This window comes from Rhinolophus sinicus, chromosome 5, assembly GCF_057876585.1.
Source record: "Rhinolophus sinicus isolate RSI-liver-muscle chromosome 5, RSI-T2T, whole genome shotgun sequence".
NCBI lineage: Eukaryota > Metazoa > Chordata > Mammalia > Chiroptera > Rhinolophidae > Rhinolophus > Rhinolophus sinicus.
Genome location: NC_142505.1, coordinates 18,387,441 through 18,406,153, shown reverse-complemented (window position 1 = coordinate 18,406,153; position 18,713 = coordinate 18,387,441). Strand labels below are relative to the sequence as shown.

Here is an 18,713-nt window from a genome sequence, read left to right as displayed (position 1 = left end):
ATATCAGGGAGGCACATTATGATGTTAAAACAAAATGAAGCAACCACCTCTCTATCAGGGGAGGCATTTGCTAACAGTTACTTTATCTTTAGGCAAGTTCTGCTTGAATTTCTTAATGCATCATAAAAAAATCCCTTCATTACTTCACAGGTACTTTCATGAAGTACATGGTCTAGAATAGATAATCTAGGGGATATGCTAAATTGAACAGCAGAAGAGTTTGTTTTTGTGTTTTTTTTAAAAAAACAGATTCGCATGAATTCAGTATAGATGACCTCATTTTCTGAGCAACTAGCAAATAAAATTATACATGTTAATGGCTTCCATAACATTGGAGCATACTACTCCAATAATTACACTTAAAGATACACAATCAGTGATGGCAATTCTGACTCATTGAGGATGTGAAAAGATTGCTTTAAATATAAAATCAAGTACCCTTAGCCTTACTCATAAAGGAAATGCAAATTAAAACTGGCAGTTTGCACCTCACTTGTTAGGAAAAAAAAGCCAACAATTTCTTAACACATTTTGCTGGTGAACCCTGGGAAATGGGCCTTTCACACATTGTAGGAATGTAATTGATACAAACTATATGGAGGATAGTTTACCTGTTGAAATTATACATATACCCATACCATACCAAATTTCACTTACGGTAATTTTTCAATCAACACACCTGCGCTTGGGAAAATGTGCTTTCTTATACATTTATTCCTTGTGTACTTGTTTATAGTAGCATGAGATTGGAAACAGCCTAAATGTCCACCAATGGGTTATTGATGAAATTAATATGGTACGTCCATCCTATGGAATATCATGAAGTCATAAAAATAAATGAAAATTTCTCTGTGAGGTAATGTGGAAAGATCTTGAAGATAATTGTTTAGAAAAAAATAAGATGATGAGAAGTGTGTAGACCATGTAAAAAGACTGCAAAAAAATAAGAAAATATGTTTATCTGTGCTAGCATTTCCATAAAAAATGTTGAAAAGATAAAAAAAAAGGAAATAATAAAAATGATTGCCCATAAGGACGAAGAGAAAGAAGGAATTTGCCTGTCAGAGAAAGAGAGGGAAGCAGAGTCTTCATGTAAAGTATTAACTTTGTAGAGCATTAAATAATAATAACAATAATAATAAAATCAAGCTGTCAAGTTTGCATCATTTCAGGGATAAGGCATACTCTAGTTTAGGAGATGGCGAACTATAACCTGCAGACCAAATCTGGCCTGCCACCTGTTTTGATAAGTCAAGTTTTATTGGAACACAGCCACTTCCTCAGTTTATGTATTGTCTATGGCCAGTTTCATACTACAATGGCAATGTTGAGTCACTAAGACCATATGGCCCCAAAGCCTAAGATATTTACTGTTTGGCCCTTTACAGAAAAATCTTGCCAACCTCTACTCCAGATTGATGTTAGGTCTGAATCAAGTCAAGTGAATAAGGAAAGGTGTTTTAAGGTGGGGGACCTTAAAAATACTTATATTATATACTCTTCAAATTTTAGATTCTTTGATATTATTTCTATCTAATATGTACACTAAGGTGTAAATAACTATACTCAGATTGTTTCCTCTTGGCCAAAATTCTTTATCCTAAATATAGCAGAGAATTATCTTTTTCTCCCTAGCATCTAGTCCTGTTTCCTTTCTGGAACAGTAGCTCAGAATTTTTTTTTTTTTTTTTACAAGTAAGGTTTTGTGTGGGATTGACTGAATGCCTGCTCCAGGGTAGCTTAAGCCAATGAGTGTTTCTCATCCTCTCAGCCAAGGCATTTGGTCAGGAATTGGCACATGATCTAAGTCAGGCCAATATGAGCAACCGGAATCCAATTTCAGGATTTTTGTCTGAGCTATCAGAAAGGCCAAACATGCCTAAAGAAGTGAGGCTGTAGCCCCAAAGCACTATAAAGTCCATGCGATCATGGGAGGTGTGGGTGGTGGGTTCTTGCCACTGAGACCTAAGAGAAAGTTGGCTAAGGTAATTTCTGGAAAAATTTTTGTTTTCCTTAAAAAAGGAAGACATGTAATTGACATTTCCCTTTCTCCTGAAATTCTGCCTCAAATGCTGATGTGATGTTTAGAGCTTCAGCAGGTATCTTACAATAGTGAGGCAACAGTCAACAGAATGAAAACCAGCACACTAAGGGAATCGCATGTGTCTTATTGGGTTCATTGGCAAAACAGAGCTACTCTGTTTTGTTTGGTGAGGCTCCGTCCCCATGCACACACTTTCAGTTCACATGAAACTGGAGGAGTATATTCCAGTTTAAATCCTATTTGTTACAAAGTTAAGTCACTAGATCCAGCCCACACACAAGTGCAAGAGATGCACAGGGTATGACTACCAGGAATCAAGGATCATTAGGAGCCATTTTAGAAGCTGCCTACCACACCCACTCTCTGAGGGTTTCTTCCCGCCTTAGCTGTCTTCTAGTTTACCCAGCAGATTATTTCAGTGCAACAGCATTCCTATGTACTGGTTGATTTGAGGCAGGCACTTCTCAGTTTAAAAAACAGAAGCATTCAGATGGGCTCACTTCATGGAAGATTATATTAAAGATATCCCAGAAAGTAAGTCTCATAGTCATTCATTCTGTCATTGTTCTACATATAGTAGTCCCAGTAAAATTGTCAAAAACCCACATGTATTGCATGCTTCCTTTGTGCTAAGCGCTGTTCTAAGTTCTTTTCATGTGTTGATTCATTTACAACCCTAAGAAGAAAGTGCAATTCTTATCCACACCTCAGAGAGATAAGGACACCAAGGCACAGAGAGGTGAAGGAATTTGCCAAAGGACATGTGACTCAGAAGTACAGCCAGGATTTGATCTCGGGTAGTAAATCTCCAGCGCTTATGCTCTGAACCACCACACAACACTGCTTCTAGGCAGCCTACGTAGGATTTCACAAGCTCATGACTCAGTTTCTCCCTCTCTGCTTCCCTCTCCTCTCCTGGGGCTATAGGTCACCAGGCAGGTACTCTGACTGATGCTTGTCAGAAGAGGACAAGATAAGAGTTGAGAAGTTCCTCTGTCACCAAATATTTATAAACGCCAATTATATGCTGGAGTTTGGCAGCTCCCTACTGTAGTGTGTTCATCAGTACAAGAGTATGTGTCATGTTGTTTCTGTTCCTCTTGGAAGGAGGGAAACTTCTGTCAGCCCTGTGCCATTCCTGAGACATGTTATCAGCATTTAACTCTTTTCTTGACCACAGTGGGAAATCCAGGGACTGAGGAACAGTCATTTTGTCTTTTCTTGGTTTGACTTGGTCCTCTGTGCGCTTTCACAGCCAGACTTCTAAAAAGGTTGGTTTACACTCTCTGCTTCCCTACCCTTTGCTCCCAGCCCTTCCTCATCTGCTGCCGTCTGGTTTCTGCTCCCTACCATCTCACTCAAATTGACCTTGCTAATGTACCTGGAGAATTCCTACTCGCCAATACAAGGTACACTCACTTTTCAGTGGTGTCACACTTCACTTCTATGCACTCTCACTGCTGGCCTCTTTTTGTCACTTTTTCTGTTTTGGCTCCTGGGACATTAGCCTCTCTGCTGTTCTTCTACTTCTTTGGCTGCCCTTATCTCAGGCTCCCTTGTAGGTATGTTTTTAGCTTCTTTATTTTGGGAGTTCCTTAGGATTCTGTCCTCAATCCTTCTTTCATTCTCTCTAAATTTGGTTCCACCAAAATTTCATCCATGGCCATGGAGTCCCAAATCTTATCCCCCCAAAACCCTTCCTCTTGAGTATCTGATCTCTTTATCTAAGTGCCTCCTCTTGGGTGGCCTAAAGAGACTTAAAAGATGACATGTCCAAAGCCATCTGAGCATCTGATCACGCTCCCCATTTCTGTGACACTACCTCCAGACTCATCCTAACCCTCAAGTCCTTTATCCTGTTCCCACCATCAATTTCTGGATTCCACCCTCTTGCTAAACACTCCTATCTAACCTATCCTTTGTCCCAGTTTTGACATCTAATTCTCTTGCCTAAATTTTTGCAAATGCCTCTTTATTGGTCTCCCTGATTCTACTCTCACCCTTTCCGGTATATTCTTCACAATGCTGTCAATTTTCCCCCCCATTAACCAAGTCTGATCATTTTATTACTGTTCAACATGCTTCAAAGGCTCCCAGCTGCTTAAAGGTTAATATCTAAGAATGAGGCAACAAATCCTTGATAATATGGTTGTCTCGCTTTTAGCCTCATCTCCCAAGGCACCCTCATGAATACTAAACATTGTGTAGTGCTTCCAAGGACATCCTTGTTCCTGCTTGGAATCCCCCATCTCCGTTCCTAGTGTATCTGGTGAACTCCTACTCATCCCTTAGCTCAAATATTATGTACCTTCTCTCAGAAGCCCCTGGTAGACCTGGGCTCACTGTTTGCTTTGCTTCTGATGACCCCACCACTCTGCTCATCAGATTGCACAGTTTATGTGACTATCTGACTTCTCAAAGATTTGAACTCAGTGAGGATAGTATAAGGACCTAACAGGATCAAGAAGCTCAAAGACAGAGAGGCAAAGCAATACACTCGAGCTTCATGCACAAACTGGAAAGCATTTTTCTACTTTGGTGGGCTGGAAAGTGAGAATTTACTGGTCCCCTCTCCAATGCGCTTTCTATGTTGCATTCTTGGTAATCTTTCAAAACACACATCTGATCATCTCTCTCACTCCATGTTACACAAACCACATCCTGCTTAAAACCTTTTATGGCTCCCTATTGTTCCCAGGTTAAAGCAAAACAAAAACACTTTTTACAATGACCTACACTATCTGACCATTTCTTCAACTTCTATCCCACATTGTTCCACTATGTTGTAGCCATACTGACCCTTTTCTGGGTGCCTGTACTTGGCTCCCTAGCCTCGCTGCAGGGTCTTTGCATGTGCTTCTCTGTCTGGATAAATTTGTCCATTCTTCTTCCGCTGGTCCATTCATCTTCACCTTCAGTCTTCAGCAATAGTGCGGCTTCCTCCAGGTAACATTCCCATTTCGTACAGATCAGATCCTCTGTGTATCTCCCTTCCACAGTACTTTTCACATTGCATTTGGGTACTTAGCAATGTGATGGTTTAGTCAATGCACATCTCCCTAGGGAGATGTGCTCTGTGAGGGCAGGGATCTTGTCTCTCATGTTCCCTACTGTATCCCAGTGCCCACATAGTTCTTGGAGCTCAATAAATACTTGTTGAATGAATGAGTGAATAAATGAAGACCGAGAATAATGCGGGTTTCCTACTGTTTTTACTCTCAACACAACTGTCGTACAGGGTGGCCTGCGGGATCTCTGGTCCCGCTCCCCACATAAGAATGAAGGATATGGTGAGGCCAAAAAGGAACACCCATGGAGCCATAAGTAGGGGAGTCATACCACTATATTCTCGCTGGCAGCATCCGCCTCTCTGCAATCCGCTCTTGCTAGCTCAGCCACCATCTTCTTGCTAGCCCCCATTTTCTGCTAGCATAGCCACAGCAGTTATATTAGTGGCCAATGGCTCACTGGTTACAGCTGACGGCCAACTAGCCACAGCTGATGGCCATACAATCACAGTTGATGGTCATTTACTACCTGAGCCAGCACCTGTCTATGTGAGGCCGCGAACCTGGAAACTGCATTCCAGGCTCTGTCCCCACAACAACCCTGCATTTGCATGTATTCCTTAACAAGTTTTCAAAGTATTTTCAGATAAGCTATCTCATTTGATGTTAACAATTGAGTAGAAAAGTCAACCCATACAGGGGACTTGTCCAATGTTACATGGCTAATAAGCAATGATGTGGGACTAGACCATATCACTTTTCAAATCAGAACTTTGGCCATTAAACAACCATAACGAAGCAAAAGAAGATAATGTAGAATTTAATAGGGAGAATCTACACAAAACACAATAAAATATAAATGTCAAAATAAATTAAAACAAAAACACAAAATAAATTTTATTTTAGGTTGATAGAACTTTGGTTCATGGAACATGGGCACAAATACTCTAAATGCTGGCATTTTAGCATGTATGGTTTGGGCTCTGAGAAAGAGCATGTCACCTTTCCCATATAACAGGGCTCAGTTAATATTACTATTAGTCTCATTAAAATGTAGGTTTTAATAAATGTTCGCTATTAAATTGTTGGGAAAAGTCTATTTCTGGAAAACTTTCCATCATTTCCTTAATCAGACTATTTATTTTTGTAAAGAAAGGGAAAGAGAAAAGTTAATCACTTATTAGGTTAAGAGTAGCTGGATCCATTAGTTTCAAAGAACCTCAAACTATTCATTTATTTAACATTTTAAAAAGACACTATGAACGTGTTAAATTTTTAAATGACTTAAGAAAATGAGTGTTTTTGTATTACATGAATACATGCTTTTAAGTTCAATTGTTATTTACCTAATAAATGGACAATGAACTGTTAATTTACATGAAAAGTTAAGTATTTACTGAGTGTTGATTATACAGAAAGCTCCGTGACCTTCACGGGGCTCTTACCAGGGCAAATCGAGGGTCCCCACTACTCCACAAAGGTTTAAAACTCATTTTACCTTGAGTTTAGTCTACCCAGTCGCACTTTCTTTTAGGGAGGAGTGTGGGGAAAGGGGAGAAAAGTATGAAAACACACCCCAGAAGTGCAAAAATTCGTGCACAGGTATCTTGAATCCGTTATCATTTACTAGAGAATTGGGTAACAGCTGAAAGTCCACAAAAAGTTAAAGTTTCACTCGTTTGATGTAATGTATGCAGCCGTTAAAATGAATCCTGCATTTCCCCATATTTCCAGTTAACAAACAAACATTATTTTTGCAATTAGGAAAATACAAGTGAAAAAAGCGAAAGTAAGTCACACTTCGCTTGCTCCACTAGGTGTTTTCGGAGCTAGGGGCCTGTCTGCGGGCTCCGATGAATTGTCAGCACCGGGAAACGCGTTCGCTCGCAATCTCGTAGGCAACATACCAGGTGCACCCCACAGGGCGGACCGTGGCGTTACCACGGGCGGCTCACTTCTAGAGTCGGGCGCCGGGTGCCGGGAGAGGCCGAACCCTGCCAGCCGGACCCACGCGCGGACGACTAGTGTAGCGCGCCTGCGCGCTCAGTCACGTGTTGGGCGCTCCGCGCAGAGCAGGTTAAAAGTCACGACCGCGGCAAGCCGTGAGCGCCCGGCTGGTCGGCGCGGTACTCTCCGCCTTCCTTACGCCGATTCTTACGGAGGCCGCTCCGCTGCTGTCGACCACCTCCCAGCCCCTCGGCCCGTTACAGCTCGATGCGACGAGCGGAGCCGCCTAGCGCTCTTCCTCGCCGACAACACAGGCGCGCGAAACCGCGTCTTTCAACTGACAATGAAACTGTACCCGCGCAAGCACGGCCGCTCCGGACGAATCGGCGCGAGGCCGGGAGGAGGAGGGGGGAGAACGGTTGGGTCAAGCCCCGCCCCAGCTCCTGCCCCTATTGGCGGGCCCAGCTATTATGGCCCCGCCTCCTAACGGACCTGTCGCATTGTGACAGGTGGAAAGGCCAGTTCCTGTTGGGTCGGGGCGGAGTCAGAGGCGGAGTAAAAGGCTTCCTGAGCTCCGCCCGGACTCCAGGGGGGCTCCTCCTCCTGCTCCTCACCGCGGGGCGGGCGGCGAGTGCGAGGAGGAATGTCATTGCTGCTCCCAGCGAGGTGCCGCCTCCGTCTGATCCTGCTCCTTCTCTGGCGCCCTCGTCCCGTCGGCTTTCGCCGCTGCCGCAGCTGAAGTGAGGATACGGATGGCTAGTGGGGCGCTAGGGCCATCCGAGTTGAGACAGCAGCGGTCGCGGCCGCTGCTGAAGCGTAGACTCCCCGCCGTCGCCTCCACCCCCTGTTCCACGGCCTCGCGGCGCTGAGGGCGGGAGCGCGCGGGGCTCTTCCCTCCTCCTCTTTTTTCTTCCTCCTCCTCCTCCTCCTCCTCCTCCGGGTCCCCGCCCAGCACCCCTCGCACCAGGCGGCGGCGGCGGCGGCGGCGAACGAGACCCGCCGCCGGGGCACAACATGGCGGAGCCCTCGGCCCCGGAGAGCAAGCACAAGTCGTCCCTCAACTCGTCCCCGTGGAGCGGCCTCATGGCCCTGGGGAACAGCCGGCACGGCCACCACGGGCCCGGGGCCCAGTGCGCGCACAAGGCGGCGAGCGGCGTGGCGCCGCCGAAACCGGCCCCTGCGGGGCTGTCCGGGGGTCTGTCGCAGCCGGCCGGCTGGCAGTCGCTGCTCTCCTTCACCATCCTTTTCCTGGCCTGGCTGGCCGGCTTCAGCTCGCGCCTCTTCGCCGTCATTCGCTTCGAAAGCATCATTCACGAGTTCGACCCATGGTAAGTGCCCCGCCGCCCCTCCCCCGCCCTCGGCCCGCGGGGACCCCGGACCCGCGCCTCTCTGTTCCCGGTGGCTCTCCTCGGACTTGGCCCCGCGCCGCCGCCGAACCCCGCTCGCGACCGGGCTGAGGCGGGAGCGGGTCCCGGAGCTCCGGACGCGCCCCTTGCTCGTGGGCGAAGTTTCCCCCGAGTAGTCCAAGGCGGGGCGTCGGGGTCCCCGAGTGGGATCTTGACCCTCGGTGGGGCAAGTGTGGCGACTTGCAAGAGGGTGAACGAAGCCCCTCACAGCCGGCTCGGGTCGCAGAGTCAGGACGGGCCACGCCGGGAGCCGGCAGGTCGCTGCTCGGTCGACTCGTGGCGGACTGCCCGCCTCCCCTCCCGCGGCTTTCGCGTTCTTTCATTTTTGCGGGCGCGTGTTTGCTGGCGGGGTGGGATCCGCCAGGGGTTGCCCTGTTGCGGTGAGTCCAGATGTGCAGGGGCTCTGTCTGCTCAGCCTCGCAGTTGAACGCTTTTACTGTTTCTCGTCTTGCTCTCATTATACAAGAATGGAAAAAGAGTGAGTGAGGTGTTTAGGAAAGGAAATAATATCCCTGAATGTGCAAGCTGGGGACTCTTATTTATTTAATGTTAGGTATTTTCAAGAGTGGCTTTTTTCAAGGCCTTTAAGTGCACTCAGCACCTCACTGTTCCACAATTATGCTGGGTTGCCTTTTAGAGCAAGATCATTACTCTCTTAGCCAAACTGTCACCCTCAGTATGTAGTGCACAATATCCGAAAGCATTGCATTAGTTCCTTTATTGGTCTCTGCAGGAAGGTTTGTGGGTAAGAGAACAAACAGTACCACAGTGATGAGGAGCCCTAGATTGTAATACCAGAGTTGCACATGGTGTCAGGCACTGACCTGAGTGTTTTAGGAAATTATCCCGTTAAAGGCACTAGCAATTTAGACACTATACTGGTCTGTGAACTATCTAGATAGGAAGATTGCTTTAATATTTTTCTTCCAACTTGCCCAACCTGAGGTTTTTGTTTGTTTTTTAACCTAAGCGTATGCCTTTTAAACTAACTTATTTCGTTGACCTACCAGCCTTGAGTTAATCTAACTTTCTAGACCTAACTAAACTTTAGGATATTTATTTATAATTTGAAATACAGAGAGAAAATCTTGAACGTTAACTAAGTACATAGATAATATTGTGTGGAGTGAGTTACCCATATATTCAAAATACTGGATTGGAGTTCTGTTATGAATAGCAAAATTGGTAGGTCATCTATTGAACACCAGAGAGGCCCACTCATGGCGAATTCTGAACTTAGGAAAACAGGTAATTACTGGGACATTCTTTCCTGAAACATTTTAATTCCATTTTAGAAGTTTTGAATTTTTCTAACACTTTTTAAAGACTATTATGTTATTTAGAATCACATAAGAAAATAAATTATTATGAAGCCTTGTGAACTAAGCTTTGAAACACCAAATTAGCTAAAAATGAAATTGGAACTAGAAAATGAAAACTGCTAGTGTTTTACTGAACAATGTGAAAAGAGAAAGTTCTGTCTTTTCAGATTACAAAAGAAGTGCATGGCTGACCAAACATTCCTTATAACAAAAAAGCGAATATTTTCAGGGTATCATTTTTACAATACTGTTTAGCAGTAATGTTGAAGCTGAAATTAAGGATTGCAGAAAAATTCACATCTGATCAGTTAAGGTGGTTTTGTCATTTTTCCTTATTTTGAAGGGAGATTAGAAATCTGCATTAAGTCAGCCAAAGATTACTACTAAAGTTGAGTATTGTAATCATGGAAAGTCTGATGGGGTTGCTTCACAGATAATACTCCCCCCCCTTTTTTTTTTCAAGTATGGCAAAGAATTGAAAGTTGATTTCTTCCTCTGGTTTCAAGAATATACTTGGAGAGCATAATAACCCTTTTTTATCCACGTGAAAATTTGTTTCACTTCTATTTTTCTATGTATAAAAACACATTTCAGAAACATTATCCTGTAGCTAAATGTGTAATATTTGAATTCTAAATCACATACATTAATCTAAAGGTATATATACTTCTGCAGTCTGAAAGATCTACTTAATTTTGATGTTCTGCTTTACTGATAGTTTGTTTTATTATATTTTAATAAATTTTATTAAATTTTAATATATTTTATTATATATGTATGTTTTATTATATTTCTGATTAAATGTTTATGTTTATATAATGTTAGGTAATTCCGATTAGTAGTAAACAGCCTTTTATGATAAAGGAATTGTCTCTATATCTTATTGAGAAGACGGATAAACCTAATTCTAATTCAGGTGACTTTAATGAGAGAATTAGGTTTCAGACCAAAAAAAAGTCCTTGTTGGCTTACTTTTGTTTTTCTTTTCATATCTTTTAAAGGTTTCAAGTAGTTAGACTCCTCATTCTTAAAATCCATTTTTAAAAGGGGGGGGATTGGGTGTAGATTGCCTGTCATTCATTATTACTTTGGACTTTTAAAGCACTTTTCCTTCAAAACCACCAATAGTACCAATACTTTGATTTTCTGTCTAACACCCTAGTGTTATCCTAGCTTGGGAGTCTCCCAGATTACTGTTTTAACATTTAGTAATGACATGTACTTTTAATAATATTTAAATGTTCCTCTCAGGTTCTGTATCCACAAACCAAATTATTATGGCCTTCCCTGATCCCTTTTTTCATGTCTCTTACAAACTTCATTTCTGAAGTATTTATAGTGAAAAGTTTACTTTCTTTGTTTGATTATTTCTCTAAATTTTATAGTAGTTCTTAAATTGTGCAAAACTGTAGTTAACTGCTGAAGGTGACTCATTGTCACAGTTATACTTGTTTTTTAAATTGTCACTCAGGTTTTTTAAAATAAATCTTGCCAGTTATAAGAGGTATATGATGTTGAATATTTTATATGTATTAAATTTTAAAGTACAATGCACTGGTTTTTTTTTTTAGAATTTAGCAACATTTTTGGTAATGATTTTCTTACCACTTATCTTCAGTAATTTCCTCCCTTATCAGTTGAGTTGATCAGACATGAGGAAGCAGTTTGAGAATATGTTCTTTGTACTTGCCAAACATTTGGTTGATCAACTAGTTTAACAGCACCTAATTTTATTTTTATCTGAAGCAAAATGTAGTTTTTACCTATTGTAATTGTTAATACTTTTACATTGTATTAAGCAAGTACTTGTTCCATAACCATTATCTTGGTAAATGTGGCAGCTTTTCCATTCAGAGGCAATGTAAAATCTCCCTGTGTAAGGAGAGCTGCCCTGTCCTCTGCCTGCACAGGTTGTAGTAGGTTCCCCCTAGAGCTGTAGAGAGAGAATTCTCTGAGCCTTGAGTTTGGGCTGCATGCAGTTAGCTGTAAAAGAAAGGGCAGCAGTTGCCTTTTTGCAGGGCAGAAAGCTGCAGTTTAGAGTTGAAACTTACAATGCTATTTTTCATAGAAACTATGATATAAATACGTTAATTAGTACAGAACATGTTTTCAAAGGGGTGATAAACCTTTGGAACATAAGCTGTTTGTAAGATGGGGACTACTTCCTGTGCTTTGAGGTCTCCATGTTTTTCTTCATTTTGCAGATGACAAAAAGAGGCTAGTGACCTCAGTTCTGAAGAAGACAAAATGGGTAACAAAACCAGTTTTAGAACACAAACATCTCTAAACCTTAAAAAGTCACTTTGTGGAATCATTAGCAACAGCAGTCCAGCTGCACTTCAGAACAGGTATACTGTGACTGATTTCATTGTAATTGAAGATTTTTCTAACCTTGAGCTCTTGATCATTCTAAGTTACAGAACGTGTAGGGAGGAGGTGTAGGGAGTACCTTGAGATTCTGTATTGGATGATGGGATTGATTAAACCTGTTCCCACTGGGTAAGTGTGCTGGCTCCTCCTGTAAGTAGGTAATAATCATGGGTTTCACGATGCATATAATAGGTCCTGGGGTAGTTAGAATCTGTCAGCAAAGTCTTTGAAACTTTTCCTTTCCCTTAAGGGCTTTCATATCTTGAGGGCTAACTTGGATAAGATTGTATACCCCTTACTGCCATATATAGTTTACATAAAGATAACATTGGTTGTAGACCAAGCATTAGAAACTCAGAATAAGGATTTACAGTTTAGGCTCTGACCCAGGTGTTATGAATGTGGGGAAATTTACTAGCTTGTCTGAACTTAATCTGTCTCTGATTTTTATGCTCAGTAAGTTTTGAGTGCTTTGGAATATGAGAAAATGTTAAAAGTTCTTTTCATTGTAGTGGCTTGGTATTCTTCAGTGCATACGTGCTCTCAGATATAGTGGAAAGATTAATATTTTTGAGTGACTGAATCATTTTTCCCCTCATTTCGTGTACTTTGAAAATGTAATACTCTTAGAGACAATACTGCAGGTTAACCTGGATTTTCAAGTACCCCACAATTCAACAGATCTATATATTGTTAAATTGTTATATTATGAAAATTTTCAAACATACAGAAAAGTTGAAAGAATTTTGTAGTGAGCAGTCATACTCAACACCTAGATTCTACAGTATTTTACTTCATCGTATCTTCCTATCTTTCCATTACTGCTCTTAAATCTTGCTTGTAGACACTGACCGTGCACTGTTCACTGTAATACGGAAGAATGTTATCTTTGTTCCCCAACTCCATGATAAAGAGGCTCTCTTATTTCTGGATAGCATTTGTTTTCTATAATACTTGAACATAATGAGTATAAATACTCTTTCTATATGATCCTAAATTGGACTGCAGATTAGAATCAGATTCAGTCATTCTGGGTTTTGGTACAAGTCAATACATTAGCCCATGTCTGTTGTATAACTTGACTTTGCTGAATTTGATATCTGAGGAGAAACTCAGAAGTTGTTAGAAGGGTATTTATGATGGTTTTATTAAACCTAATTTATGTGGAACTCCTAAATTCTCTTGAATTAGAAGCCTTTTATTGGTTAGCCTGTTCCTTACCCTGAGTTTTATTTATGCTCGTTCTTTGCCATGTTTTATCCAGATGTAATGCTTAATTTAGTTTTATGTATGGTTTCAAAAGTGAATATTATGCGTCCCTACAACAAATAGGAAAAAGGGGAAACATTTTCAAGTATTATAGGAACCCCAAATATGATGCATGGACCAAATTAATATTATTAATACTAAATGGAAATGGTTACTCTATCTTCACTCATTTATTTGATTTACCTGATTCTGGTGGATATTTTCCCTTTTAAAGTCAGTCTTTTCTGAGAAGGTTTCTGTGCCCTAAGTTTAACTACTTCTGACCACGAATAATTTCCAGGGTTTTAAAAATTGATAGAAAATGGCAGTACTGTAGAATGGGGGGTGTGGGAGCGGGGAGAAGCAGTGTGTTAGGTGAGGGTAAGAGTTAGAAGAGGCTCTTATATTTAGGTAACTGTAGGTTAACTGGCATTTGTAGACTTGCCAGGAAACCTAACCACTATTTGAAATTTTATTTCTTTGGAAAAATGCTTTCATAGTTTAAAATGAAAGATAGCTAAACATATTTTGGAATATAACCTGTATATAAGTTGGTGAATGCCTTTATGTTGGTCAAGTTTGTGCTATTTTTAGATACATGAATTTCTAAAGAATTGCAACTGGTACCCTAATTAAATTGACCATATCTGTGACCATTTTTTTTCCTGTGGAACTTAATGTTGCAGGATAACTTTAATATATGGCCTAAACAGTAGTAAACTGAGTTTTTACAGTGTCTTGCAACTTGATTTTAGAGATTAGAATTGAGGAAATAAGGTAGCATCTTTTGTTTCTGTGCATAAAAGATATTTCAATTTAGTATTCCCCACAAGGATTGAATAATACAGGTCTGCCAGTCTCCAAAATCTATGTCCTTTTTATTGTATCCTCTGCCTCCAAGGCCAGCTTAAATGAAAGTGTGCTCCACTTAATTTATGTTTTTTAATCAGCTGCCCTGATTTAAGTCTTAACATATTGGCCTGTGAAAATGTCTGGGCACAATCTGCGCTCTAGCTAAGCTCACTAGTTGGGTGGTTGCTAATTACTTTGTTTTGATGTAGGAAAAAAAAAGAGTTGATGGTGGTTTGAAGTTTTTAACCCAGAATGACTAGGGAATTTTCCAAGATGGGGCTAGTAAAGGAATAAATGAATGAAGAGGGAGAGAAAAAGTCGACTGCATCCAAGTGAATTGTTTTCATTTAGATTTATTTGGTCTGTAAAAAGTTCATAATAATGAGGTTGGAAGTATTAAGCCATTTCAGTTAAGGAAATTATGGGGTGGAAGCTAAACTTTCAGAGTAGACCCAGAATTCTATAGCCTAAAGGACTTTTATTAGAGTACTTACATAGCTTGTTTTGTTTTCTGGGCAAAGCTGACTACCAGTGGGGTGAAGTACTTTTTCTAAGGTGCTAGCTACAGTTGTAGCTTGGCTAGATTCTTTTCTATTTTCTTTGCACCTGTTTTTGCATTAGAGGGAGTTTTTTGAGAAGTTGTTTGAAATTGTTATTTCAGAAGATGAGGGGAAATTAGTTTCTACCACTTACTTTAAGTTGACAGTATTGGAAAATTTGGCGATTCAGGTTTTGCTATAGAAACAGCTTTCGTGTAAAGTTTGACTTTAGAATTAGTGATTTAAAAAATTGTGTTCATCAGTTATCTGTAACTTCCATAAGTTAAAAGTTTCCATACTTTAAATTCTCAAACATTTTTTTGACTTTTTTTTTCATTCTTATCCAAAGGGGAAATATTACATGAAGACATAAAGTTTATGTTTATATTAGTAGTGTAAATGATTTAGTTGATAATCAAGTTGATAATATTTCTTTTGGGGTTTTGTTTTTAATTTCTTTTTCATTCCTTACAGGCTTATTAACTATTCTCAGGTCATTAAATATTTTTCTTAACGGTACTGTGTTGTTTTCCTTAGTGATATCTAGCAATTTCTCCACCCTACAAGTTTCTTCAAATGAATGTGGTTTTTAGCTCAAATTATTGGATCCCTCTCTCTCCATAAATAGTTAATATTGCAGCATATACTGTTTTCCGTACTATTTTAAAAATTAAAATATAGTAATTCATAATTTCTAAAGTTTCCGTACATGCACAGCTTAAATTACTGTTTGTTGCAGGCCAAAAGGGTGGAATGGAGTTGGTAGAAAGAATTATGACTGGAAACTCACTTGTGACCACCATGTTTACTTGATGCTTTTTCTTTTTTAGTTGAGGTATAATTGATGTATATAATATATTAGTTTCAGGTGTATGACATAGTGATTAGATATTTGCATACATTTTGAAATGATCACCACGATAAGTCTAGTTAACATTCGTCACCTTACATAGTTACAAAAAAATTTTTTTTCTTGTGAGAACTTTTAAGATACACACTCTATTCTTAAAACACCAGTAACTCCTGTAAAGTACAGAATATCCTATTTAAGAAGGTTTAATTAAACTGTTATACCATCTTACCTGTGTAATTCATAGGAAAATAAAGGAGTACAGAATTATTGGAAGGCAGCACTCTTGTAGTTTTTGAGATATCCCTTGGAAGTGTCTTAAATGTTTACATAAGCAAGGGAAAAGAAATGTCTTCCACAAAGGCTTTTATTATCAATGGGAAGGTGTTCAGTTTCAGTCTTTAAAACTTTACCTTTTATGGTGAAATATGAACGTTCTGAAAAGTATATAAACCTAATTTACATTATAGTGTATAACATTCTGAAAGGTATATAAACCTAATTTGCATTATAAAATAAACACCCGTATAACTATCACCCAGATCAAGAAATAGAACATTGCCACCACCTCAGAAGTCTTGGTGTGTATTTTCTCATCCCTTCCCCTGCCCCTCCCTATTTTATAGTAAATACAACCTTGCTTCTTCTCATAGGGGTATAATTCTGTGTGCATTCCTAAATAATATAATTTAGTATTGTCTATTTAAAAACTTTATATAAATGCACTTGTGCTTCTATGTCTTGCTTTTTTGCTCAGCATTGCTTTAAATGTTCATCTTCATTGATCAAAGAGTCGAAATGTGTGGGTAATAAAGTTGAGCAATGATTTGATTAACCAGGCTTCTTACCCACCTGAAGATATTGCCTGCTCTTTTGCAGCAGGAAGTACTCAGGAAAGGGAAGGCATTCATCTCTTCACTGGAGATCAAAAGTTATTTCAAGATTGAACTCTTGAGCGGGAGTTAACCTTGCCTTTAGATAACCTTGACAACTTTTTTAAAGGTACTGGCCAGAGAGATTCAATCTCACAACATACATTGCAACTATAAGGAAGAGGCGGCAGGGGAGGAGACATCACTCTCTCGAGACAAATGATAAATAAGCAGATAAATTAGTTTTTAAGCTATGGCTTTTGCCAATTGTTCATTTTATAGTATATAAAAATTTACATAAGGCAAGGAGTGGTTGTGGTTAGTTCTTGATGGAAAAGGAAAGGAAAAAAGGAAGTTTAGAAGGAATGCTGGAAGGGGATACGAACTGAAGGAATTTAGGAAAACCCTGGGAATGGACTGTTGAATGTATTGGTATTTTTGTAGAGGACTGCTGAGCCTGGGCTGTGTGTGATTTTGTTTGGGTAGATATGGGATCTTGAATAACTTGCATTTCTCTTACATTGTTTTCTTCTTCCAGCCTTGCACGGCTACCGCTTTTATTTTTTCCCTAATCTATATTTCCTTTATTGATTTACTAGCTGCCTTGGTCTTCAGGAAGAATGGGTGAGGTATGATAGTAGTAGGATCCTTTCAGAAGCTGTTTTCAGCGGGTGTAAAGTTTTAGTCAAAGAAAGGTAAAGGAAAGGTCATGGAACTTTATGTAGAAGCTTACAATCTATTGGTGTGTGGAAATATGGCATTGCGTGTTAGCACGTGACTAAGGATATTGGAAATGTGATCCCAGCTTAAGGTTTTCTTTTCATGAGAAAGCAGTTCTTAAGTGAAACAAACTTGAATGCTCCCTAATGCGTTTCTGTTTATTGGTCAGAATGATTTTGATCAGAATCTGTGTGTTGTTGTTTTTGTTTTTTCTGCATGGTACTTGAATGGATAACAGCTGATTTCTTTGTGAACAAATACAGGACTGTTATTTATTCATTGTTACTTGGAGAAGAATTTAAATCTGGGAGTACCTTTCTTCAAACTTCCTATTTTGTCAACCAATATTTCTACATTATTCAAACTTAAAATTTAAACCAATTATAAGGAAGGTATACATTCTTATTATCCCTTCTCCCCCAAATCCCATGTAATGTATGCCAGAGAGAAATATGAATTACGTTGAATTTAGGCTCTAGTTGGATAATGGTCCAACTTAATGATTTAAGCTATTTTAATACCTCTCGTGTTCCTCTTACATGAATTCTCCAAGGAAGTAGAGATTCTTTTCTGAAATGTATTAACTGTTAGAAAAGATGCCAGGCATACTTATTTCATAAATAATAATCACATGTAGCTTCTCTGTCTTACGTGAGAGGTATAGGTACAGATTTTAGTAATCCCAATATAAAACATTTCAGTTAAATTTTGTTCAGGACTGTTCATTTAACAATTAAATAGGCCAGAGCCATTTTGAAGAATATTTTAACACCTGTAATGTAAAAACACTCAAGGAGACTTGTTTCTTGTTCTTTGCCTAAACTGGTAAGATACTGTTAATGGTGATGGGTTGCTCACTTCCCCCTCTAATGGTAATAATGTTAATAACTTATTGTTACAATTATTGAGACAGACAAACGAAGATCTTTTAGAAGATTAGAAGAACTTTTTTTCTAATCTTCCTAGAATATCCTACACCATATTGGAAACATAGTGTTCAATTTATATTAACATTGATCCTTTATTCTTAATAACCACATTTTATGTTTTGGTGATAATAGCGATAGTACAGGAAGTTATGTAATACCTTGAGAAACCTTGGATTTTACTGTGATGTCAGTAAAATCACGTGTAGTTGTTATATTGTGATTTATAATAATAAATATTTGTATGGTCTTCATCTCATTTCTGGTACACAGCTCCTAAAACGTGCAATTTCCTAAATGATGGGAGGAGGGGAGGTGTCTTATTATCTTAATGAGGTGACTTTTGGAAAGCCTCTAGGTAATCTAAGTATGGGGGCTGGTTGCCAGTAAAGCCAACCACTTGATCAGAGGGTTGCAACTGGAAGTTGCCGCCCCCTGACCTTCTGGGACGGGAGTGGGACTGGAAGTTGAACTACCAGTGACCAGTAATTTAATCAGTCCTGCCTGTGTTATGGAGCTTCCATAAAAATGCAAAAGGACTGAGTTCGGAGAGCCCCCAGGTGGGTGAACATGTGCAGATTCGGGGCGAGAGGTGCTCGTAGAGGGCAC

At 39.9% G+C, this 18,713-nt stretch overlaps 1 protein-coding gene across 1 annotated transcript in view; it reads left to right on the top strand.

Annotated features, from left to right (window-relative positions):
- The first annotated feature begins 7,621 nt into the window (after positions 1-7,621).
- Positions 7,622-18,713, top strand: part of STT3B (STT3 oligosaccharyltransferase complex catalytic subunit B) — an 85,982-nt gene continuing 74,890 nt past the window's right edge. Inside the window, exon 1 of the mRNA XM_019727747.3 lies at positions 7,622-8,327. Coding sequence (XP_019583306.1) covers positions 8,014-8,327 — 314 coding nt within the window. The 5' untranslated portion in view covers positions 7,622-8,013. The remainder of the gene's footprint in view (positions 8,328-18,713) is intronic.